Source organism: Sminthopsis crassicaudata, chromosome X (genome assembly GCF_048593235.1).
Source record: "Sminthopsis crassicaudata isolate SCR6 chromosome X, ASM4859323v1, whole genome shotgun sequence".
Lineage (NCBI taxonomy): Eukaryota > Metazoa > Chordata > Mammalia > Dasyuromorphia > Dasyuridae > Sminthopsis > Sminthopsis crassicaudata.
In genome coordinates, this window is record NC_133623.1 from 57,430,145 (window position 1) to 57,455,066 (window position 24,922).

Here is a 24,922-nt window from a genome sequence, read left to right on the forward strand (position 1 = left end):
CTTCCTTCCTTCCTTCCTTCCTTCCTTCCTTCCTTCCTTCCTTCCTTCCTTCCTTCCTTCCTTCCTTCCTTCCTTCCTTCTCTTCCTTCCAAATTGGGATTGAGTGACTTGCCCAGGGTCACAAAGCTAGGAAGTGTTCATTGTCTGAGGTCATATTTGAACTCAGGTCCTCCTGACTTCAGGGCTGGTGTTCTATCCATTGTGCCATCCAGCTTGTTTTCTTTGCAGAGGTCATCATACATTTATTTTCCTATTCTTTAAGCATGCAACCTTGTCTATTGGCTAGCAGTGCCTACTTCTTCCTCACTTAATCCTCATGATTTAGAGAATCATCAGCTGCACCTAGAAAACCACCTCTGCTCTCATCTCCATCTCCCTCAGTCTTAGACCTCCTCAGATCTGTACCCTCCCCTTCCACAGTAGCCCTGGAACCCTTCTGTGCTCAGTCAGGAACATACTAGTTGGTTAAGAAGTAACCTTCAGGGGCAGGTAGGTGGCACAGTGGATAGAGCACCAGCCTTGAATTCAGGAGGACCCGAGTTCAAATCTTGACTCAGACACAACACTTCCTAGCTGTGTGACCCTGGGCAAGTCACTTAATCCCAGCCTTAAAAAAAAAGAAGAAGAAGAAGAAGAAGAAGAAGAAGAAGAAGAAGAAGAAGAAGTAACCTTCAGCTTAGACCTTCTCTATTGTGCACTTTTCCTTCTTCTGCTACTCAGGGAAAACTGAATCCCTAAGGAGAGATGGCCTCCTTGGGTATTCTGTCCGGTATTAGCCACCCTTCCTGTTATTTCCCTTCCCCTAAGTTAATATTTATTTAATATTTTTATTTTCCCATTACATATAAGATAATTTTTTACATTTGTTTTTAAAACTGAGTTCCAGATTCTCTTCCTTCCTCCCCACCTTCACCCCATTTTAAAAAGGCACTTGTGAAGTTATGCAAACCCTCAAGGTCATTTCTAGACCTTACCATCCCTCAGAATCCTTTCCTCTTTTGAGATCCACTCCTCCTGGATCAATCCCCCTATCCAGATCTAAGCAGGAGTTATCTGTCAGATAATTAACTACCTTGCTCACACTCTCCTTCAGAACTCCAGCATCGGCCTTTATGCTTGGAGACTTTACCATGTGTATCGATGTTCATTTATCAACTTCCTCAACATACACAGCTACCCACAAAGGTGATCACGCCTTGGTGATCTCATCGTCATCCATGAATGTTCCACTCCCAAGACAAGAACTATGAAATCTGTCCCATTATCCCTTAGCCTTTCATTACTCACTGAGTCGTGTCCCTTCCAATTTTATTTTTTGCCCTTACAATCACCTCCAGTCCTTCCATCCCTTCTTCAAGGCCATCATCTCCCCTTGGCTTTTACTTTGCTCCTTGCCCAGTCTTGATCCAGAAGTTAACCCCATCAGCCTTTGCCCTTTCTAAACCCTAACCACCTAAACCTATCCTCTGTGTTCTCCACTCTTACTGAAATTGTCCTATAAATGCTCTGACAGGGTCCACCACAAATGGTTATTATCCAGTCTCCATTGGGTTCTTATGTCCACAAAGCAATCCAATCGAGTCTCTGCTATTGGACTCCTTACGTCAGTAACTTTTCCAAATCTTTTTTCCCTTCCTAACCTTCCACGTTATTTCCTCCTTCGTCCTTACAAAGGGCCTCATCTCACACTTTACTGAGAAAATCAAGATTATTGAATGTCCTTTCCCTCTCCTCTCTTCTGACTTTCAAGATCCCTTCGCATCTTTGCCCGTTTCTTCTCCTCACTAAGGCGAATCCCTCCATTTGCTTCCTCTATCCCATCCCTTCCTTTTTCCTCTAGCTACTCATATAAGAAGCATTTATTAAGTGCTTTATGTGTGCTAAGCAATGGGGATATGGCGAAAAGCAAAAACAATCCCTGCCTTCAAGGAGCCTCCATTCTAATGGGAGAAAACAGGATTGGACCTGATTTTTTAGTAACCCAGGGAATTCCTACATGATGAAACTCCTTTGTCTTTTTTTTTTTTTTTTTTTCCTTCTTTTTCTGAGGCTGGGGTTAAGTGACTTGCCCAGAGTCACACAGCTAGGAAGTGTTAAGTGTCTGAGATTTGAACTCGGGTCCTCCTGAATTCAAGGCTGGTGCTCTATCCACTGCACCACCTAGCTGCCCCAAAACTCCTTTGTCTTAATATAACTTTTCAGTTTCTTACCTAACCTTAGTCACTGAACAGGTGGTTACCTCAGTCAAATTGAGACTTGTTAAAGATTTTAGCTTAAAAAGGCCAAGCTCTCCACTGCCTCCAGGCCCATCTCCAGTCTTCCTGCTCTATATCTTGCTGCTGGATGCAGATGGCTCCAGAGGAGAAAGTGAGGCAGGTGGTCTTGCACAGCCCTCCCTCCCTCAAATCCGATTCACTTGCATGTCATGACATCCCTTCCCTGATGCCATCTTCAAAAATAAAGGACAAACAACAACTTTTTCAGCAACTTAAGTATTCGAGAGTGGTTTAGATCCCAGCTTCTTAAATTGTGGCTCGTGACCCCGTATGGAGGATTCATGACTGAATGTGAGGGTCATGAAGTACTATTAATAAATGTTTGATTTGTAGACTTACTTTATATACTTATATGCCCAGAGTCACATACAAATTCCACCTTTTTGTTGTTGTTGAGAAAGTTGGGGTTAAGTTATTTACCTAAAGTCACACAGCTTAGTAAGTGTTATGTCTGAGGCTGGATTTGAACTTAGGTCCTCCTGACTTCAGGGCTGGTACTCTATCAACTGTGCCTTCTAATTCCCCCTCACATAAAAAATTCCAGGGCAAAACGGGGTCAAGAGTAGGAAAAGCTAAGAAGTCCTGGTCCAGATCACTAAGTGTTTAAATGGCCAATGCAGGGTCACACAGGATGTGTCAGAGACAGGATTTGACACAGAGTCTTCCTGGTTTGAATTCAGCTTTCTCTCCATCACACCATGCTGCCTCCTACAAATATGTGCATATAAGGTACATACACAATAGATGGAAGATGACTAAGGGGTGAAGACTCCCGTATAAAATAAGCCAAGTGGTTGAAATGGATAAAATGCTGGGTCTGGAATCAAGAAGTTTAGTTCAAATCTAGCCTTGGAAACTTACTAGCTGTGTGGTCCTGGGCAAGTCATTCAACCTTTGTCTGCCTCAGTTTCCTCAACTGGAAAATGGCGATGTTAATAGCCCCTATTTCCTAGGATTTTCAGAAGGATCAAATGAGATAATATATGGAGAAATGCCTTGCACGATGCCTGGTACATATGTAAATGTTAGCTATTCTTATTCTTATCAATATTATAATTGGAGCACTTTGCTATACAAATTTTAGTTATTATTTTCTTCCAATTCCTCCTAGCCTACCGGCTCCTTCCTTCCTTCTTGTCTATCTCATCCCTAAAAAGTCTCAACCTGACTGAATCGTTCCCACATGCTTTATGGCTCTGCTCTTTCACAATGAAACCTAGAAAGAGTTGTTCAATATTGCCATCTTCTCACTTACTTTTCAACCTTTTGTTGTTTCACTTCCGACTTCTTGTTCCGCTTCCATCCTCGTCACTCAACCACACTTAATTGTTCAAGGCTAGCAAGGTTCTCTATTTTAAAGAAACTAGCTTTTGCTCTTATATCACCTAGATTCCCTACTTCATCTTTCTCTTCCCTGCTCCCTTCCAGAGAGATATCTCTTATAGTAAATAATTTTTTTTAAAAGAAAAGAAAAAAGTTCATCCAAAACAACCAACTTATCAAAAAAATCTATGCAGTATCTCTTAGTCATGGCCCCCCCACCTCTGGTAAATGGGAGGAAGTGTCTTTTTATGGGGCTTCTTTGAATCCAAGCTTGAGTCATTTTAATTCCAGGAATTCGTTTTGTATTTTCTTTTTAATGGTTCTTTCTCGCTTACATCATTACAGTTATTTTTTGGACTGCCTTTTGCCTCTTTTCATATTCCTGGCACATAGAAAGTACTTGACGAACTTGACAAACAATTGTACCTTATTTTCCTGGCTCTGCTTCCTCCCTTCTGCATCAGTTCATCTAAGTCTTCTCACCTTCAATATCTGCCCATATTCTGAATCGATTCCATTCCATGTCATCAGACACTTTGTCACAGGTCCATGATGCGGACACTGAGCTCTCAGAGCCATTTCCATGCCATCTATATTCATCATTGTTTCCTGTTGCACAGTGACAATGTGACATAGGTCAATTTGTTCAGCCATTCCCCAATCAACAGACATAAACTTTATTTCTGCTTCTTTGCAGACGAAGGGAGTCCTGCTATTGATATTTTGATGTGTAAGGGAACTTCATTTTTGTCACTGACCTCCCATAGGTAAATGTCTAGCAGTGGAAGTTAAAAGGCATGGGCATTTTAGTCGCTTTTTTCAGTATTTGAAACTTTGATTTCCCTCTCCTCCTGGATGTAAACTTCTCTGTTCTTGGTTCTTTTTCTTGGTTCTCCTTGGTTCTATGTATCTGTTCCTTTTCAATCTCCTTTTTTTGCCCCACGTCTTCCAGTGGCAGATTTCCCTAAGATTCTTTGTCTCTCTTTTGATCTCTTTCTCTGCCTCTCCTTCTGTTTCTATCTCTGAGGGTTAAGTGACTTGGCCAGGATCACATAGCTAAATCAATTTCTGATGCTAGATTTGAACCCAGGTCTTTCTGACTCCAGAGGTGCTCTATTTACTTCACAACCCAGCTGCCTTGTCCCCCAAGATTCATTCTTGAGTTTTCTTCACTTTTCTATCTGCTCTTTTTGACCATCAGCTCCTGTGGGTTCATTGTTAGTCATTGTTAAGCCTGTGTTCAAATTTCTGCCCTGAACTCTGTTCTCATACCGTCAAGGGGAACCCAGTGAACTCACTGGGTGAGGACAGCCAACCCCCTGGCAGTCAGACCCCAAGAGATCTTGACAGCTTAGAGCTTTGGCTTGGATCTAATAAGATCCAATTCAATTGTGATTAATGGAAAACTTGACATGGGTTCAAATGCTCAGAAGGCGGCACACAGGATGTGGAGGGTGTGTGTAGGCAGTTCTGAAAAAGAGCCTGGGGTTTTAGTAGACTACAAGGTCATGTGAGTCAGCAGAGTGATGTGCCAGCCAGGAAAATGAAAGAGCTTTGGGGCTTCATGGAGAGGCCGAGCTTCTAGGAACAAGGAGGGGAGGATTACACTGTAGCTTGCCCCAGGCAGAGCACAGCTGGATGGTTGTGGGGTCCGTTGTTGGGCCACAGTTTAAGAGGGCAGCAAACAGCTGGAGTGCAGAGGGCTATAATGAGGATGATGGGAGCCATGGCATAGGAGGATCATTTGAAGGAACTAGGGATGTTTAGCCCCGAGAAGAGGAAAGCATGGTCTCTCTTCAAAGGTTAGAAAGACCGTCCCGTGGAATAAGGCTTATATTTGTTTTAACCTTAGAGGGCAAAACCGGATGGCAAGGGGAAGTGAGGGGAGTAGAGAATTGCAAAGAGGTCAAGTTAGGTTTGGTTTCAGGGAACCTTCTGGACAATGAGAGCTGGCCCCTAGTGCTGTGGGCTGCCTCGGGAGACAAACGGGTTCTTCTTCTCAATGGATTTCTTCAGGCAGAGGTTAGATGATCACTTGCAAAGGATCTTGTAGCAGGGATTTCTTGGGGGCCTGAGTTGGACTGGATTCCACCGAGAATAACATCCAGCTCTAAAATTCTGTGATTCTTTGACCTACCTATTGGCCATTTTCCGGTGGATGTTCCAGGGGCATTTTATCTGGATGTGTTCAAAGCAGAACTCTCTGTCCACCTCCCTCAAAAACACTCCACTGTCTAATTTCTCTCTCTGACAAGGTATTGCCACCTGTCCAGCTACCCAGAATCACAAACTGGGTGTCATCCTCCATTTCCCCCTCTTCCTCATTTCCCAAGTCTGATTAGCCTTTAAGTCTCGCCCCATCTCCCAAATGGCTTCTACCCTCACGTGGCTCTTATTTGGCCACTACCCTCTCTCCCAGATTCTGTTGTAGAGACCGAGTTCAATCCTTCCTCAGACACTCACTAGCTATGTGATCCTGAGCAACTTATTTAAACTCTCTATCATCTGGAAAATAATAGAATTTATTCCATGAGGTGGTTAGATATATAAGATGATAAATATACAGCACTTTGAGAATCTTAAAGTACTGTATAAACGTTAGCTAATATTATTTCCCTGCCTCCTGTTGATATTCTTTTGCTGTTCCTAAAGCAGAGGCCCTGTGATGTTATTCACCTGCTCAAGAAACTGCATTGGCTCCCTATCCCTGTTAGGATCAAACATAAACAACTCTCTTCCTGCCATTTAAAGCTCTTCCCATTTAGGGCTCCAGCCTCCCTCCTTCCCAGGCTTATTACATTACACATTTCTTTTCCCTTTCACACGCTTCATTGCCACTGCCCTGACCTACTTGCTGTTCCCTGATTGCCACCTTCCATCTCCTCGTCTCCTTATTTTTTGCCTTTTCACAGGCTGACCATCCCCCGGTTCTGGAAAGCTCGTCATCCTCTCTGCTTTGTAGGATTATGTAGGAACATGGGGATCTTCCTGATCCTCCCCCTGGCCATGGTACCCTCCCCTTTAAATAGCGCTCTTTATTCACCTCATATTTTGTATTTATGTCTCTATATCTGTTATGTCCCCCCATCCCCAAAGAATGGAATCTTTGAAGGCAGGAATTATTTTGGCTTTGTGTATTCAGTTCCTGGTTTATGGGGGGATAGAAAGTGGAATTGAGATTTCAATGAGAATCTAAATTATTAATTCAAGTCCGCACCTCCTCTGTAGTCTTATAGCGTTGCCCAGGTGAAAGTCTTGTTCAGGGTCACACAGCCGGCTTGTGTTAGAGAAAAGACCCAAGTCTTCCTCGCTGTGAGGGCCCATGCTTCCCATCTAGCACATAACACTCGATAAATGATTGTCGGATGAATGATTGGGTCATCTAGGACTCCTCCCTGCATCCTCTTCCTGGTGAGCTCTGCTGCTCCCATGAGTTCATGGGTCACCTCCGCCAACACGATTTCTAGATCATCGTCTCCTGAATCCCGCTCTCTCTCCTAAGCTCTGGTCTCATACCTTTGTTTGCCTGTTGGGCAGCTTCTTTCAGACTTCCCACCAGCACTGCAGACTCAGTCTCCCAATAGGCTTCCTCTGTTTCCTCCCCTAAACCTAACTCTTCTCCCAATTCCCCATTGCTCTTCAGAGGAGTAACATCTTCCATCTCACTCACCCACACATAATCTCCAAATCACCGGTGACTTTACGCTCACTAACTCTCCTCAGATCTAATCAGTCACTAAGTGTTGTCCATTCCATGGCCCTAACATCTCTGGATCTTGCTTTCTCCTTCCTATTTGGACAGCCACCTCGGCAGTTCACACCCCCATCACCCCTTGCTTTGAGTCTTGCCCTAATTGGATGCCTTCTTACCTTTCCCTTTCTCCTGCTTTCCAACGCATCTGCCATGAAACTGTGAAAACAGTCCTTCTGAATTCAAGTTGGATCAAGACTATTCAGTAGCTCCCTATTGTCTCTTGGATAAAATAAAATTAAAAAATCCTCTGCATGGCATTCTCCTCAGGCTCCAGCTGACTTTTCTAGACTTGCATGTAATTCCCCTTTACATACTCTAGAGTACTTGGAGTTCAAGCTAGGAAAACTTGGGTTCAAATTCAGCCTCAGACTCTTACTTGCTAATAACGACCCTAGGCTAATCATTTAACCCTGTTTTGCTTTAGTTTCTGCATCTGTAAAATGGGGATAATGATCATCTATCTCCCAGGATTGCAGTAAAGATCAAATGAGATTAATAATTGCTTTTTTTTTTGTTATAGCTTTTAATTGACAAAACATATGCATGGGTAGTTTTTCAGCATTGACCTTTGCAAAAACTTCTGTTCCAACTTTTCCCCTCCTTCCCCCCACCCCCTCCCTTAGATGGCAGGTAGTCCCATATATGTTAAATATGTTAGAGTAGATGTTAAGTACAATGTATGTATACATATTGATAGTTATCTTGCTGCTCAAGAAAGATGGGATCTAGAAAGAAGGTTAAAAACCTGAGAAGGAAAACAAGAATGCAAGTGGACGTAACAGAAAGAGTGAGAAGGCTATGTTGCGGGCCACACTCATTTCCCATAGTCCTCTCTCTGGGTGTAGCTGATTCTCTTCATCACTAAATAAGTGGAACTGGTTTGGATCATCTCTTTGTTGAAGTGAGCCCGTCCATGAGATTAATAACTGTAAGGGGCTTAGCACAGTACCTGGCACCTTCTAAGCACTATATAGATAATAACTTTTATTATTTTTTTATACTACCATTACTTGCTATTACTTAGCTGACCTTGTCCTCCCAGCTGCCAGCTCCTTGCCTCCTCACTCTACCGTTCTCACTTCCCCTTCTTAAGGCTTCCATCTTCTTTCAGGGTTCCACTCATGTGATACCTTCTTTTCTGACTATTGCTCTCTCCTTCCTCTTCAAACTAGACTGTGACTAGAAACTCCTTGAGGACAAAGGCTGTTGTTAACTGTATCTCGGTTGCCCAATTGCCAGTGTCTTATAAGGCACTTCAGAAATATCCATTGGCTAGGATGGGATGCAATGGGTACACCCCTGACGTTCCGGTCTTATCTGACGTGCTGGCTCTTCATGGGCTTTACTGTTCCTCAGACATGTTCTGTGCCCCCCAATCTGTTGCTTAGATTGTTCCCTGGATGCAAAGTCCTCCCTTCTGCCACAGGGGAGGAAAGCCCTGGCCAGCTTAGCAAGTTCTAGGCAGTTCCCTATCTCTAAAATCCAATGCTCAAGGTCTTTCAGCCCTAAGTTCCTTATTTGTTATTTTTTTTTTTCTTTTTTTCCTGAGGCTGGGGTTAAGTGACTTGCCCAGGGTCACACAGCTAGGAAATGTTACGTGTCTGAGACCAGATTTGAACTCCGGTCCTCCTGAATTCAAGGCTGGTGCTCTATCCACGCGCCCCCTAGCTGCCCCTCCTTATTTGTAAAATAGAGGTTTTTTCCATCTCCACATCTGGGTGCTCATCATCTGTTTGCTCCTCAGTTTACTCCTCTATAAAATGGGAAGACTGGACCAGATGGCCCCTATAACGCATATTATGTTTACCAAGCTCCCTGCTCAGAGCTCTGCATGTGGGGCCAGTGTCATGCTTTAGTGAATGGATGGGTGGATGGGAGCAGGGACATTACAGGTTGTCTAAGTGAAATGATTCTAGGGATGCTGGGGCCCGTGTCTGGAGTATGAGGAGGCTGGGTCCTGCTGGGGTACTGGTACTGCTGAACCGGGATTGAGACTCTGCTGATGGATTTCCTTCTCCTTCTCTCCCTCCCAAAGGCCTGCGCGTTCCCCGATGGCCCACATGCCGGGAGGCCCTGGGGAAGTGGACAACATGGAGGGGCCCCCTTCTATCAATAACAACAACCCTACCCGATGGGAGAGCCCTGAGCGGGCCTGGGACCGGGAGCCCACGGCGGCCCCAGCACCAGCTTCCGGATCAGCCAACGCAGCCGCCTCACTCTTCGAGTGTTCCCGGATCAAGGCCTTGGCAGGTGGATGGTGGGAGGCCGGGGAGCCAGGGCAAGTGGGGCAGGAGGTCGGGGCTTTGGGACAGGATAAGACCAGAACCCAGGGGACCGAGGCAGTGGGGAGCTCAGGGCCATGACATTGTGGGAGGCTGGGCACGGGAGGCTGACGGGTCCGGCTGGACTGGGGAAGAAGCAGGGTGACCTTGCTCCCTAGATGAGCGGGAGGCGGTGCAGAAGAAGACATTCACCAAGTGGGTGAATTCTCACCTGGGCCGTGTGGGCTGCCGCATCAGTGACCTGTACGGAGACTTGCGTGATGGTTATGTGCTCACCCGACTTCTGGAGGTGCTGTCAGGAGAGCAGCTGGTGAGGAGAGCTTGGGCTGGGGCTGCCTGGGGAGCAGGAGACCCAGGGAGTTGGACCGCTGGGGGCGGCCGGGAAAGGATAGCTCTGCATTCCCTGTCCACCCCCTTCCTCCCCAGCCACGGCCCACACGGGGCCGGATGAGGATCCACTCCCTGGAGAACGTGGACAAGGCGTTGCAGTTCCTGAAGGAGCAGCGCGTGCACCTGGAGAATGTGGGCTCCCATGACATTGTGGATGGGAACCACCGGCTCACCCTGGGGCTGGTCTGGACCATCATTCTTCGCTTCCAGGTACTGATGACCCAGAATCCTGTCTCCCCCAGGGAGAGTGGAAGTATTGTCCTGATACGGAACCTTCTCTCTGCCCCTGTCCCTTGTTCTGACCTTGAAATTCCTCTGTGAAGGCAGGAGTCTTTCCTGACCCACAGCCCAAATCCAGTGTCCTACATAAAACTCTCAAACTCTTGGACCTCAGAAGTCAATTCTCATTTCTTGCGCCATGAACCCGGGATGCTTACCTTGACCCAGAACTCAAGCCTAGAACCCTCATCTAGACATTTACAACTCTTGTTCTGACCTATAATTCAGTCCTGCAAAATCTTCCCTCATTCAGGAATCTGAAACATTCACTGTGACCTAGAATGACTAACCATCTGTCTGGAAATCTCACTTTGACCCAGAATTCAATTCCTGTACTCGTCTAGGAGATTTAATCTTTCAACCTGACTTAGAACTCAATCTCAGAATTTGCAACTCTTACCTAGACCCAGAATTCCAGTAAAATTCCCAACTGGAAATAAGACCCAACACAAGAATCTCTCCTCCCTCCTCCCCAAGATTTGAAATACTTACCTTGACCTAGAACCACCAGCAGGGAGTCTTAAAAAACCCACTTTACTTTGAACTAGAACATTCTCCTTCTTGAGAATCTGGAATTCTTGTTGTGATCCAGATTCTAAAACTCCCTGTGCCTAAGGAGGCTACAATTTTCATCCCTACTCAGAACCATTTCTGGAACCTGAAGACCCTGAGAATCTGAAACTTTCATTTTGACTCAGAGACGATCCCATAATTTCCAATAACATAGAACTTTCTCCTCTTCCTTTTAGAATATAGGAATAACAGTGATACCCTAATATTACCCTCTGGTTCCCTAGAATTCTGAAGTGTTTACCCTAACCTAGAACCCATACCTGGGGATCTGAAAGATTCATTTTGAACTACAGCATTCCCCTACTTAGGAGTCTAGGACTCTTGGACTTTCATCCTGTCCAGGAACAAACTCAGAATTTTCCCTTGGTAACCTTTCCTCCCTCCCACTAGCAATCAAGTTATTTTTCCCCCTCTATCCCAATTGTACAATTGCTGGACAACCGATGTCTGCCTCAACTTGTCCAACTGTAAAATGGGTATTAATCTTTACCTCCCAGGCTTGTTGTTAGGATAAAATAAGATATTTATAAAGTGCTTAGCATAGTATGTGATACCCAGTAGTCACAAATAAGTGCATGTTCCATTCTCCTTCCTTCCCAAATATTCATAATCAAACAAAAGAAAATTATCCTATTGGTAATGTCCCAAAAATGTATGTTTCATTCTGTATATTTAGTCCCTTATCTTTCTTGTCATTTTATCTATTATAAAGGTGATTATCTATTTCTACTGATATACATTTTTAACATCACCTATATTTTTTATTTTATATAGATATCTATTTCTTGTCATTTGATCTATTCCCCAGTCCCTCCCCCAAAGGCACCTTTTATAATAAACATTTTAACATAATATAATTTAATATATAATATTATCATATATATTATTTAATGTAATAATAGCATTTTTTTTCTCATTACACGTACAATTTTCAACATTCATCTCCATAAGATTTTGAGTTCCAAATTTTTCTTCCTCCCTCCCCTCCCTTTCCCAAGATGCCAAGCAATCTGATATAGATTAAGCATGTGCAATCATGTGAAACGTATTTCCATATTAGTCATATCGTGAAAGAAGAAATAGAACAAAAGGGGGAAAAGACTGAAAAAAATCAAAGAAAGTGAAAAAAATTGTATTTTGATTTGCATTCAGGCTCCATCGGTTCTTTCTCTGAATGTGCATAGTATTTTCCATATGATAAGGAATTTTTAAGAGGAAGAAAAAACCAGTAAAATTAATATATTGAGAAAATACACGTATAACCTATATCAGATGGCTTACTAGAACAGTGAAGGGGGAGGTAAGGGAGGGAGGGAGAAAAAACAGTGGAACTCAAAATCTTACAAAAAAATGAAAGTTGAAAACTATCTTTCCATTTAAAAATAATATATTAAAATAAAATAAAAATAAAAACAAAAAAAATTGAAAAAATCTGATCTTATTTCTATGCAGTATTTCTTACCCAAGAGCCTTCACTTCTTCAAAGAAATGGGAGTGAGTCTTCTTAAATTTCTTCTTTGAGACCATGCTTAGAGTCTTAGACTTGGAATCTGAACCAGTCCCGTCCTAGAAATCCTTCTCAGGAACCTGGAGTGGGGGAATGAGAAGTTGGGATCTAGAATGTCATATCTAGAACCACCTTGATCTCGAATCCCGTCCTCACCCAGAATTCAATTCTAGTGTTTTGTTTATCTTGGATTCTGAATCCCTGCTTTGTTATCCTCGTGAGATGGTCTAGATCAGCACTACCCAAGAGCTCAGGCCACAATCCTAATTCAATTGAAGTTATTTTGGCAAATAATTATTAAACATCTACCATGTATAGAGCATTGTCCTCCGGGTTGAGTACTAGCTGACATTTCCATAAGCTTTCAGGTTTATCAGGTACTTCAAACATATCATCATCTTTGGTCCTCACAATGACAGAGAATGCATTACTATCCCCATTTCACAGGTGAGCAAATTGAGGTTCCAAGAAGGAAAATTGCTTGCCCCATGATCACCCAGGTGGCCTTAGTTCCCCTTGATTCTGCAATCCTTGCTGGTCCATGCTGGAAGCTCTCTCCAGGATCTAAAGCCAGGAATCCGACTTCCCTTGAGCTGTCTGTTGCCATCAGAGGCCTTGAGGTCCCCAAAATGTGTGTGTCAGTCCAGACATCCTCCTCTCCCCACTCACTCCTTCCTCCCTCACCCCAGATTCAGGTCATCAAGATTGAGACGGAGGACAATCAGGAAACACGATCAGCCAAAGATGCCCTGCTGCTCTGGTGTCAGATGAAAACAGCGGGGTAGGGGCTCCCCTGCCCTCTTCTGGGACCCCCTCCCCTTCTCAGAGTATGGAAAAGTCTTCCGGTGGGAAGAGAGGGAGGGAGCTCTGGGTTGGGAGGCAGATGGAGGGGGTGTGGATGGGTGGGCAGAAGGTGCCTGATGGGTGAAGTGACCCCTTTCTGCCTTTCTCTGTCTTTCTGATTCTCCTTTTATTTTCTGTCTTTCTCCCTTTCCCTTTCTCTGTTTCTCTGCATCTCCTGTCCTCTTTCCACACATCCATTTCTTTCACTTCGTGCTTTTGTGTCTTAATTGCCTTTTTTTCCCCCACTCCCTTTCTCTGTGGCTCTTGGTCTCTTGAAATTGGTTTCTTTCTTGAATCTTTACATTTCTTCTCTGTCTCTGTTTTTCTTATTTCTGTCTCTGTCTCTCTCTCCTCCCTGTTTTTTTGTCTCTGTTTCTCTGTCTCTCTTATTTCTCTGTCTCCTCTGTCTCTCTCTGTCTCCCTATTTCTCTCTTTCTCTGTCTCTGTCTCACTGTCCCTCTCTTCCTCTTTCTGTCGCATGTTCTCATCACCACTATGTTCTTTCCCTGAACTTCTCTTTTTCCTTGAATTGTCATTGCTATCTTTCCATCTGTCTGCCTGTTTGCTTCTTGGTCACTTGTATCTGTGTGTCACCCACGCCCCTCCCCCTCCTACCCACCCTCAGTTACCCTGAGGTGAACATTCAGAATTTCACTACTAGCTGGAGGGATGGCCTGGCCTTCAATGCTCTCATCCATCGACACAGGTAGATGCCTCGTCCCTGTTCCTGCCTCTGTATAGAGATATATGGAGAGACAGCTCTTTCCCCCGCCACACCCCTTGCCCTTCCTAGCCCTGGCGCAGTGTTCTCTCCCCCTCAGGCTGGGAGCTCTTCTGGGTGCCGGCTTTCCTGCCTACACCCCTCTGCTTTTACTGCCCTCCCCTCTCTGTTCACATCCCCAGGCCAGACCTAGTGGACTTCAGCAAACTCACCAAATCCAATGCCACCTACAACTTACAGCGGGCGTTTCACACTGCCGAGCAGCAGCTGGGCCTAGCCCGTCTACTTGACCCAGAAGGTGAAATTTCTTCTCCGGCTGCCCCAGAATCCCCCAGATGCTTACTCCAAATCCCTCATATCCTAGCTGTAACCCCCAGGAAATCGAAACAGAAGCTGTCAGAGCTCAAATCACTGTTAGAACACATATGTGTGCTGATACTTAAATGGACTGAGGGCTGGGAAGGATTGTTTATGTATACACTTGAAGGCCAGGAGGGAAAAGTCATCTTAGAGGAAGGCTGGAGCTAGGGCAGGGAGACGGCCTAGCCTGGTGGGCAGATAAGCAACCTCCAAACCAAGGAAACTTTTTAGGGTGCTAAAGACCAGATAAATAGAAGTATATATAGTGTGGTTATCTATATCTATATCTGAATACCCACGGATAATTTGGTGTCTAACAGTAGCTATTTCTAGGATGGGAAGAGTAGGAAGGGAAGGGAGTTTTTTTGTTTGTTTGTTTGTTTTGTTTTTTTTTTCCTGAGGCTGGGGTTAAGTGACTTGCCCAGGGTCACACAGCTAGGAAGTGTCAAGTGTCCAAGACCAGATCTCAACTCGGGGCCTCCTGAATTCAAGGCTGGTGCTCTCTCCACTGCGCCACCTAGCTGCCCCAGGGAAGGGAGTTTTTAAAAAAGTAAACTGAAACAATCCATGGTTTTGTAGAATCCTCTTTTTAGTTTATGCTTGGTCCATGGAAATGTTTTTGCTCTTTATGTATCTGAATTAAAAATGAATAATTTTGTAAGACACTAAAGTCCAGAGAAGGCACTGACCTGGAATGCTAGAAAGGAACTTCCTTTAGTGATATCATTTTAAAAAGAAAAAAAAAAAAAAAAAGAGCAGAGGTAGTTGACTACCTAGATCCTTAGTCTCTACACTTGATGGGACTGGAACAAGACCAGTGTTTTATTGGTGTAAAGAACTCCCAGGTCAGGAATCTCCCTCCACCAACACATGGTGGCACTTTTTTGGACCTTAAGGTCTTAGAGAGGTTGGACTTTCCCAGGTTCTCCAGCCAGTTTGTGTCAGGAGACTGGAAGCCATCCTTCTAGCTATCTACTGTTATGATTTATTCTTCCCCCATCCTCGTTCCCCCCACCCCACCCCAAAAGGTCTCTAGCACTTTCCCGCTATCTGCTTACCAATTTGCCTTTTCTTCTTCTGGACCCCAGAGTCCCCAGCTTTGGTACTGTCTTTTTTCTCCCTCTTGCACTCACAAGATCACCTCAGCTCAAAGCGTATTTCTCTCCCATTCTCCAGATGTGAACATGGAAGCTCCGGATGAGAAATCCATCATCACCTATGTGGTCTCCTACTATCACTACTTCTCCAAGATGAAGGCCCTGGCAGTTGAGGGAAAGCGGATAGGGAAGGTACCAGACTTGGTGGGCAGGGCAATGCTGGACGTCTTAGAGGAGCGCCGGTGGCTCCTTAAGTCCTTGCTGACCTTGTGCCACCGCTGGGGTTAGGTACTGGACCAGGTGATAGAGATTGGGAAGATCATGGAGCGTTACGAGGAGCTGGCTTCGGAGCTCCTGGCCTGGATCGAAAGAACCGTGGCTCTCATCAGCAACCAGAGGTTTGCCAACTCGCTCAGCGGCGTCCAGCAGCAGCTACAGGCTTTCACGGCCTACTGCACCCTGGAGAAGCCCATCAAGTGAGGAGCGCCCAGGACTGGAGAGGGCTGGGATAGCGTCAGTGGGAGAGACTGGAGAGAGTGTTGGAGTAGGGCGGGAGGGTGGTGGAGAATGTAAGTGGTCCTGGTGTCGGGGGGATAGGGTCAGAGCAAACTATCAGGGGACAGAGAAAGGAGGAGGATGTGTGGGACAGATGGGATGTTGGAGAACCAGCAGCCAAGGAGCCCTGCCTTGTTTCTCCTTTCCTGGATTTCAGGTTCCAAGAGAAAGGGAACCTGGAAGTTCTGCTCTTCAGTATTCAGAGCAAACTTAGGGCCACCAACCGGCGTCTCTATGTCCCCAGAGAGGGCTGCAGCATCTCTGACATCAACAAGGTTTTGAGACATGGCCCGGGGGTGGGCCTTGGTGGGCCTGGGGTTAGAAGGGCAGACTGCCTGGGCCTGTAATGGTGTTGGGGCAGTGACTGGGTCTCCGGGAAATTGAGAAGGGGAGACACAGGTGAGGGGAGAAGCAGGGTTGTTGAGGGATGTTGAGTGAGGGGAAGGGAGAAGAACCGGGTCTCAGAGGATTAAGAGGTTGGATGTGGAGGTTTAAGAGAATCGGGGTTTGAAGGGGGATGGAGAATCGGGGTTTGAAGGGGGATGGAGAATCGGGGTTTGAAGGGGGATGGAGGGACCGATTTGGGGAGGGAAGAGGAACTGGGTTTGGAGAGGACTGGCTTTAAGGAACAGAGAGCCTGGGTTTGGGATGATGGAGAAGGCTAATTTGGGATGGAGTGGCAAGGTTTAGAGGACTGAATTTGGGGCTGAGTCTGGAGGACACGGGGGCTGGATCCAATCATGGAGGGGTTGAGATCCACTTCCACTCCCTAAATCCTAGGCCTGGACCCGACTAGAAAAGGCAGAGCATGAGCGGGAAGTTGCTCTTCGAGGAGAGCTCATCCGGCAGGAGAAACTAGAGCTTCTGGCTCAGAGTTTGACCATAAGGCAGCCATGAGGGAGAGCTGGCTTAGTGAGAACCAGCGCCTCGTGTCCCAGGTGAACGGGCAGGATAGGGAAAGCTTCTGGGGGCAACCGAGAAGGGAGGATCGGTAGATTCCCATCCCTCCATCCCATGTCATCCCTTCTTTCTCGTTACACCTGTCTCTGCGTCCAGGACAACTTTGGCTATGACTTACCAGCGGTGGAGGCGGCCATGAAGAAGCATGAAGCTATCGAAGCCGACATCTCGTCCTACGAAGAGAGGATCCAGGCTGTGGCTGACCTGGCCCAGGCGCTGGCTGGGGAGGGTTACTATGACGCACGGCGGGTTGCCGCTCAGCGCGACAGTGTCCTGCGCCAATGGGAGCTGCTGACGGGGCTCGTGGGAGCCCGCAGGACTCGGCTTGAGCAGAATCTGGCCTTACAGAAAGTCTTTCAGGAGATGGTCTACATGGTGGACTGGATGGAGGAGATGCAGGTGCCCAGGACTGGGGACCAGAGGAAAACACACTACAGAGGCAGAGATGTGGAGAGACAGACAGAGAGAGAGAGAGAGAGAGAGAGAGAGAGAGAGAGAGAGAGAGAGAGAGAGAGAGAGAGACAGAGACACAGACACAGAGACACAGACACAGAGACACAGACACAGAGAGAAACAGAAACAGGCAGAGAGACCAAGACAGAGAAACATCTAGAAAGACATGGAGATAGTGAGACAGAGAAAGACAGAGGGAGAAAGACAGACAGAGAAACAGATGGAGAGACAGAGATAGGAGATAGATACAGAAAGACAGGGAGAGAGAGACATCTGAGAGACAGAGAGACAAAAACAGGCAGAGACAGAGACAGAGAAACATATAGAGACAGAGACAGTGAGACAGACACAGAAAGACAGAGGGAGAGACAGAGACAGACACACTCAGATGGAGAGACAGAGATAAGGGGAGAGAAAAGGACAGGGGGCAGAGGGAGAACACAGAAATAGGATCAAGAGATAATTATGTAGCACATTCAGTCAGATTTCTGCCTCATCCAAGGAAATAGTCACATAGAAGGGATCCCAGACTTCTTTTGATGATTTGAGATTAATGTTGGCAAAGCCTTTACAGCTGAGCCTCGCGCTTCTGAGAGCTTGTGTCAAAGCCAAATTTTGCCTGTTTTTAATGAGGTAACGGAGTCGCCCATGATCCGACAAGGAGGATGTCTCAGAGGCAAATTTTGAACAAAGGCCTCTTCTGGGTCATCTACACCAATGTGACACTCATTTAAGAATAGATATTAAAAATGCAGCTAGGGGGGCTCAGTGGTTAGAGCATCAGCCCTGAAGTCAGGAGGACCTGAGTTCAAATGTGGCCTCAGACACTTAACACGTCCTGGCTGGGTGACCCTGGGCAAGTCACTTAACCCCAATTGACTCAACAAAGGGAGAAAAAAAAATTGATTACAGAGATTACAGAGAAATTGGGACAGATGCTAGGAGATTCAATTCAGTCCAACCACCAATCAACTGACAACATGTGATGCCTCGTATTTTGTAACGAGATTTTAAAAATTACTTGGTTCCTTAGTTAAGAGACATAGAGATGGGGAGAGTGTCCAGGAGGCTGAATGGGAAAGACAAGAATTGGAGATGTTTATCTTGGGAAAGAAAAGAGCTGGGGAGGACGCTTTTTTTGTATGTGTGTGAAGCAAGGGGGGTTAAGTGCCTTGCCCAGGAACACCGGCCTCCTGACTCCAGGGCCAGTGCTCTATCCACTGCACCATCCAGCTGCCCCTCCAGGCTTTTCCCACTTTACCCCAAGGGTCAGAGCTAGTGACAAAGTTAGATTTGAAGAAAGGAAAACTTCCTCACAAGTAGAGCGATGGGACGCTTTGGAAGGTCGTGAGTTCCCCAAGACCGGCTCTCTCCAAGGCAGAGCCCGGCTGTGCACTCAGGGACGGTGGGATGCCCCGGGCTGACTGGGTTCCTTCATCAAATTCCCTCTGAGGTCCTTCTGGCCTCTTAGAAGTTAGGAGAGATGGCCGTCAGAGGCAGCCAGGAGAAACAAAGGCGGAAAAGGAGGAGCCGGGAATAACCGAGCCCCGTGTCCTTCCTTCTGTCTCTGGCCAGGCCCAGCTGCTGTCCAAAGAGTGCGGCCAGCATCTCTTGGAGGTGGAGGACCTGCTGCAGAAACACGGCTTACTGGAGGGGGACATCACGGCCCAGAGCGAGCGCGTGGAGGCACTCAACGCCACGGCCCTGAGATTCTCCCAGTTACAGGGTACAGAGGGAGAGGGGGAAGGGCAACTAAATGGTGGAGGGGATAGATCACCAGGACGACCCCAGTTCAAATCTGGCCTCAGACACTTAACACTTCCTGGCTGTGTGACCTTGGGCAAGTCATTTAACCTCAATCACCTCAGCAAAAAAAAAAAAAAAGTGGGGTGGGGGGCTCCCCCTGGGCTGGGAAGGCAGAAAGAAACTCCCAAGGTGGAATCAGAAGGACTCCCAGGGGTGGCTCCCCATTCCTGCGAACCTAGAATTATCAGGGCTGGAAGGGACCTTAGAGATAGCATGTGGTTCAATTCCCCTCATTTTACAGATGGGGAAACTAAGGCTCAGAGATGGGAAATCCCTTGCCCAAAGTCACCCCTTCAGTGGCAGAGCTGAGTTTTGAAAACAGTTTTCCCTTCTCTGCATCATAGTCCCTGAGGGGAGATTAGAAGCCATGCCCCCTGCCCTCCCACCCCTTCACCCTGTAAGCTTCAGTTTAGTAAGCATTCAAGTCCTCAGTATTGGCAAGGCTCCGGCCAGGGCCTCGAAGAGAGCCTGGGCATCTCATACTCTGAAGACTGTGACCCAAGGGAGGGAAGCTCTGATTTCCCATCCTAAAGTCCAGAGTGGCCGGCTTGCTGGCGGATCCTTGGGCACCGACTCCTGCTGGGCTGGGACTCCTGGGACGGGCCTTCTGCCAGGGGACATCCGAGGCGGACCCCAATGCTCTGCGCCCCTTTGCCCACAGGTTACCAACCGTGTGACCCCCAGATCATCCGGAACCGAGTGAGCCACGTGCACGGCTGCCTGACGGAGCTGCAGGAGCTGGCGGGCCGGCGGCGGGCCGAGCTCGAGGCCTCCCGGACGCTGTGGGCCCTGCTGCAGGAGCTGGAGGAGGCCGAGGCCTGGGCCAGGGAGAAGGAGCACCTCCTGGAGAGCCGGGCCGGCGGCGGAGGCGCGGGGCGCCCACGACCTCCCGAGTGCGGCCCGCCTCCTGGCGCAGCACCGGATCCTGCAGGGGGAGCTGGGCGGGCGGCGCGCCCTGCTGCAGCAGGCCCTGCAGCGGGGCGAGGAGCTCACGGCCGCCGCCGGCGGGGACGCCGCGGCCCTGGGGCTGCTGGAGCGCGCGGCGGGAGCCCGGCGGCGCTGGCAGCGGCTGGAGGAGGCGGCGGCGAGGCGCGAGAGGCGGCTGCAGGAGGCGCGGGCGCTCCATCAGTTTGGAACCGAGCTGGACGGGCTCTTGGCCTGGCTGCGGGACGCCTACCGCCTGGCGGCCAGCGGGGACTTCGGGCACGACGAGGCGTCGAGCCGCCGGCTGGCACGGCAGCACAGGGCTCTGTCCGGGGAAGTGGAGGCCCACCGGGGCGTGGTGGCGGGCCTGCGACGCCAGCTGGCCGGCCTGGGCGGGACGGGGCGCGAGGCGGCGGCGGGGGCGGCGGTGGGGGGCGTCATGGCGCTGCAGGTCCGCGTGGTGGAGGTGGAGCAGCTCTTCGCCGAGGTGGCCGAGGTGGCGGGCCTGCGGCGCCAGTGGCTGCGGGACGCCCTGGCCGTGTACCGCATGTTCAGCGAGGTCCACGCGTGCGAACTCTGGATCGGGGAGAAGGAGAAGTGGCTGCTCGCCATGCGCGTCCCTGACGACCTGGACGAAGTGGAGGTCGTCCAGCACAGGTAGCGGCCCGGAGCCCCTGGGAGGGGGAGCGGGAGTCCCGGGCCAGGACACGGCCGCTAACCAGAGCCCCTCGCAGGTTTGAGAGCCTGGACCAGGAAATGAACAGCCTGATGGGCCGCGTGCTCGACGTGAACCACACGGTCCAGCAGCTGGTGGAAGGCGGGCACCCCAGCTCCGAGGAGGTGCGCTCGTGCCAAGACCACCTCAACAGCAGGTGAGCGCTTCCGGCCCACCTCCAGCTCCGGGGCCGGCTTAAGCAAAAGCCGAGACCCCACCACGGTCATGCCCGTCTTCCGGTTTTTACTCTCTCCCGTTGTTTTCCCTTTTGCCCTGATTTTTCTCTCCTAACGTGATTCCTAAAGCAATAGGCGTTAAAAATAAATGCCAGAAAAGCCTGAGAAGCGCTCTGGACTCCTCCGGGCCTGGACCTGGCACCGGAGACAGACAAAATGGAGTTCATCCCTGGCCAGGAGTTTCCACTCTTCTGGAAACAGGGCATAAAGGGAATGGGACACTGAGAAAAAGTGGGCAATTAACAGGTTAAAGGGCCAGGGAAGAGCCTCAAATAAGAGACACAGGAAGGAAATGAAATATTCCAGAGGGAGGAGGGTGGGCAGTGAAGGTATACATGAAGGAGATGGGGGAGGGGCAGAAAGCTGGGAATGGGTCACTGGAAGTGGCGAGGTGGCTTGGAGCCTAACATAGAGGACTTATGTTAGGATGTGAAGTTGTATTTTATTCTAGAGGCAAGAGGGAGCCCTCGAAGGTTTTTGGGGGAGAGGCAAGACCTGTAGTTTAGGACATGTGGATTTCCCTCTTTCCCTCTTTGGGATTTTGTCTGACATTCTGTATTCTTTGAAATGCAGTGTTCTAAGCCGTGTTCTAGATCTATCTTCTCTGTTTTAAGCTTCCATCTAGGTCATGATGTTCCTTATTCTAAGCTCCACTTCAGCTCTGATATTCCATGCTCTAAGTGCCCTTCCTGCCCTGCCATTCTATGTTCTGAGCTCCCTTTTGGTTTGTGGTCTTTTATTTTAATATTGTAATCCCAATGTTTTCTGTATTAACAATGTCGCCTAGTCTGCCATTTTTTGTTCCAAATTCTCTTCCACTTCTGACATTCTATGTTCAAAGCTCCCTTCGAGCCCTGACATTCTATGTTCTGAGCTTTCATCCCTCTCATTCCATGTCCTTTCTAGTTCTGACATTCCCTTTCAGCTGATATTTTCTAAACTTCCCTTAAGCTCTTAGATTCTATGTTCTAAGACCCCATCTAACACAATATTTGTTCCAAGCTCCCTTCCAGTTTCATGGTTGCATTTTTTTTTTCTGGAGCAATTGGGGCGTAAGTGACTTGCCCAGGGTCACACAGCTAGGAAGTGTTAAGTGCTGAGGGCATATATGAACTCAGGTTCTCCTGACTTCAGGGCTGGTGCTCCATCCACTGTGTCACCTAGCTGCCCCCATGATTGCACATGATCTTTTGTTCCAAGTTCTCTTCTAGATACTGGCATTTTATTCTAAATTCCTTTCTACCCTGAGCAAGTCACTTAACCCCAATTGCTTCAGCAACAAACAAAAACAAAACAAGTCAAACCCAAAACCAAAAAACAAGTTTCCTTCTAGCTCCGACTTTCTATGTTCTATGTTTTAAGCTCCCTTCTAACCATCTCATGTTAACCATGTCCTAAGTTCCTTTTGGTTCAGACATTCTGTGCTTTAAGTTCTCTTTCAACTCTGATAGTCTGTGCTTTAAATTTCCCTCAAACTCTGATATTCTGTGTTCTAAGGCTCCCATTTAGCACACAATTTGTTCTAAGTTCCCTTCCAATTCTGATTCCATCTTCTAAGCTCCCATAGTACATGGCATTCTTTGTTCTAAGCTCCTTTCTAGCTCTGACATTTTCTGTTTTGAGTTCTCTTTTGGCTCTAATGTTCTGGACTCCAAGCTACCGTTGACTCCTGATATTCTGTGGTTTAAGCTCTTCTCCAACGCTGACATTCTGTAGTCTAAGCTCCCTTGCAGCCCTTGCAAGTGCTTGTTCTATGCACTCTTCAGTCTCTAAAGTTTTGAATCTCTGATATACTGTTCCAAGCTTACTTCAAGCCCCGATTTCCATGTGCTCAGTTCCATTCTGGCCCCTAACATTCTTTGTTCTACACTTCCCATGAGTCGCCCAGCCTTCTACTAAGCTGCCTTCCAGCTGTTGACATTGTCCTGTGATCTCCCTTCCAATTGACATTTTGGTTCTAAGCTCCTTTGCTTGTTCCTTGTTCTAAGTTCCCTTCCAGCTTGAATGTTCTGGATTCAGAGCTCCCTAATAGCTTTATTGTTTTGTGATCTGATGACTCAGGTGGAACAGCATCGTAGAACTTGTGGAACAGCGGAAGGAGGAGGTGAACCTAGTTCTCTCCGTCCAGAATCATCTGCTGGAGTGTGCCGAAGTGAAGAGCCAGGTCCGGGAGCGCCGGCTGGCCGTGGAGAGTGCACCCCGGGCGGGCGGCGTCCTCCAACGGCTCCTCAGCTCCCTCGAAGCTACTCTCCTCGCACTGGAGCCCAGGCTGCAGGCTCTGAGAGAGGAGGGGGAGGCCCTGGTTGCCCGGTACCCAGCCCAGGCTCCTCGGCTGCAGCCCGAGATAGAAGAACTGGACACGGAGTGGGCGGCCCTGGGCCACGCGGCTCGGAACTGTGGGGAGGCTCTGGCCACTGCTAGCCGGCTCCAGGGATTCCTGCATGACCTCGACGCCTTCCTCGACTGGCTGGTGCACGCCCAGGAGTCGGCAAGCGGCGGAGGACAGCTGCCAGGCTGCCTGGAGGAGGCAGATAGCTTGCTGAGCCAGCATGCCGCTCTCAAGGAAGAGATGGACCGGCGGGAGGAAGACTTCGGGAGGATCCAGGCCGCTGGAGATGCTCTGGCGGCTGACGGGGCTGAACTGGGGCCTGAGCTGGCCCTGGAGGACTGGCTGCCCCACTTGGAACTGGGCTGGCAGAAGCTGCTGAGTCTGTGGGAAGCTCGCAGGGAAGCTCTGGCCCAAGCCCACGTCTACCAGCTCTTCCTCCGAGACGTGCGCCAGGCTCACGCCGTCCTCCACAACCAGGTGGGGGTGATAAGTAGAGATGGACTCTGGCGGGGTGAGGTGCTCTGAAATTGGGCTTTGCCTGGATTATCTGGCGAGATGTGTGGGTTCCCGGGGGCAGATAATGGGGAGTTACAGGGGGAGTTATGTTTTCCTTGGCAGGGAGAGGTGGACAACCTGCAGGGGGCAGGGGACATTCAGTTACTGGTCTGTATAGACTACAGCAGTCTCTCACTGGCCTGAGTGTGGCTGGGTTATTCAGGTTCTGATTGGGGAGAAATAAGTTTCCATCTGCTTCCGGGGTAAGGGTCACATATTCATGAAGTCCCTGGTTTAGGGAATGAGGTGAACTTCAAGGGGGAGGGCTAGAGAGAAAGGTGGGTCCTGATCAACGCCTCATTTTCTCCCTTGGAAGCAACAATCTTGGCTTGGACTTGAGTTCAAATCCAGCCTGACACTAGCTGTGTGACCTTGAGCCAGTCACTTAATCTCAGCACACAACTGTAATTATAGGAATACTAATAATACCATCACCACCCCCCAAAGGGTGTGAGGTTCTAACTGGACAGTATTTGTGAAACACTTACACGAACAATGACTGGCATATGTGTTATTCAGTCCTGTCCAAAGCCTTGTGACCCTGTGGATCATGGCGTGTAATACTGGCCATGGAGTTTTTCTTAGCAAAGATACTGGAAGGGTTTGCCACAAACAGGGTTAAGTGACTGGCCCAGGGTTACACAGCCACTGTCTTAGGCTGAATTTGTCAGGTCTTCCTGACTTCAGGCCCAGAGCTCTAAGGCTCACTCCTTCCTTCTTTCCTTTCTTCCCTCTCCCCCTCCTTTCTTCCTTTCCTCCCTCCCTCTTTTCTTTCCTTCCTTCCTTCCTTTCTTCCTTTCTTCAATACCTTTTTCCTTCTTCCCTTCCTTCCTTCCTCCTTTCCTTTCCTCCCTCTTTTCTTTCCTTTCCTCCTTCCTACTTTTCTTCCTTCCTTCCACCCCTCTTTCCTTCTTCCCTTCCTCCCTTCCCTTTTTTCCATCCCTCCCTTCCTTCCATCTATCCTTCATTCCCTTTCTTCTCTTT

The 24,922-nt window shown here is 48.1% G+C and overlaps 1 protein-coding gene across 1 annotated transcript in view; it reads left to right on the forward strand.

Moving 5' to 3' along the window:
* SPTBN4 (spectrin beta, non-erythrocytic 4) overlaps positions 1–24,922 on the forward strand; it is a 60,684-nt gene that overhangs the window by 1,528 nt on the left and 34,234 nt on the right. The window contains 17 exon segments of the mRNA XM_074277536.1: positions 9,389–9,603; positions 9,794–9,945; positions 10,062–10,235; positions 13,074–13,165; positions 13,853–13,933; positions 14,131–14,246; positions 15,485–15,597; positions 15,694–15,881; positions 16,118–16,235; positions 16,741–16,831; positions 16,834–16,898; positions 17,017–17,319; positions 18,949–19,099; positions 19,841–20,051; positions 20,053–20,760; positions 20,838–20,975; positions 23,116–23,860. Of these exon segments, the coding sequence (XP_074133637.1) occupies positions 9,405–9,603; positions 9,794–9,945; positions 10,062–10,235; positions 13,074–13,165; positions 13,853–13,933; positions 14,131–14,246; positions 15,485–15,597; positions 15,694–15,881; positions 16,118–16,235; positions 16,741–16,831; positions 16,834–16,898; positions 17,017–17,319; positions 18,949–19,099; positions 19,841–20,051; positions 20,053–20,760; positions 20,838–20,975; positions 23,116–23,860 (3,645 nt within the window). The 5' untranslated portion in view covers positions 9,389–9,404.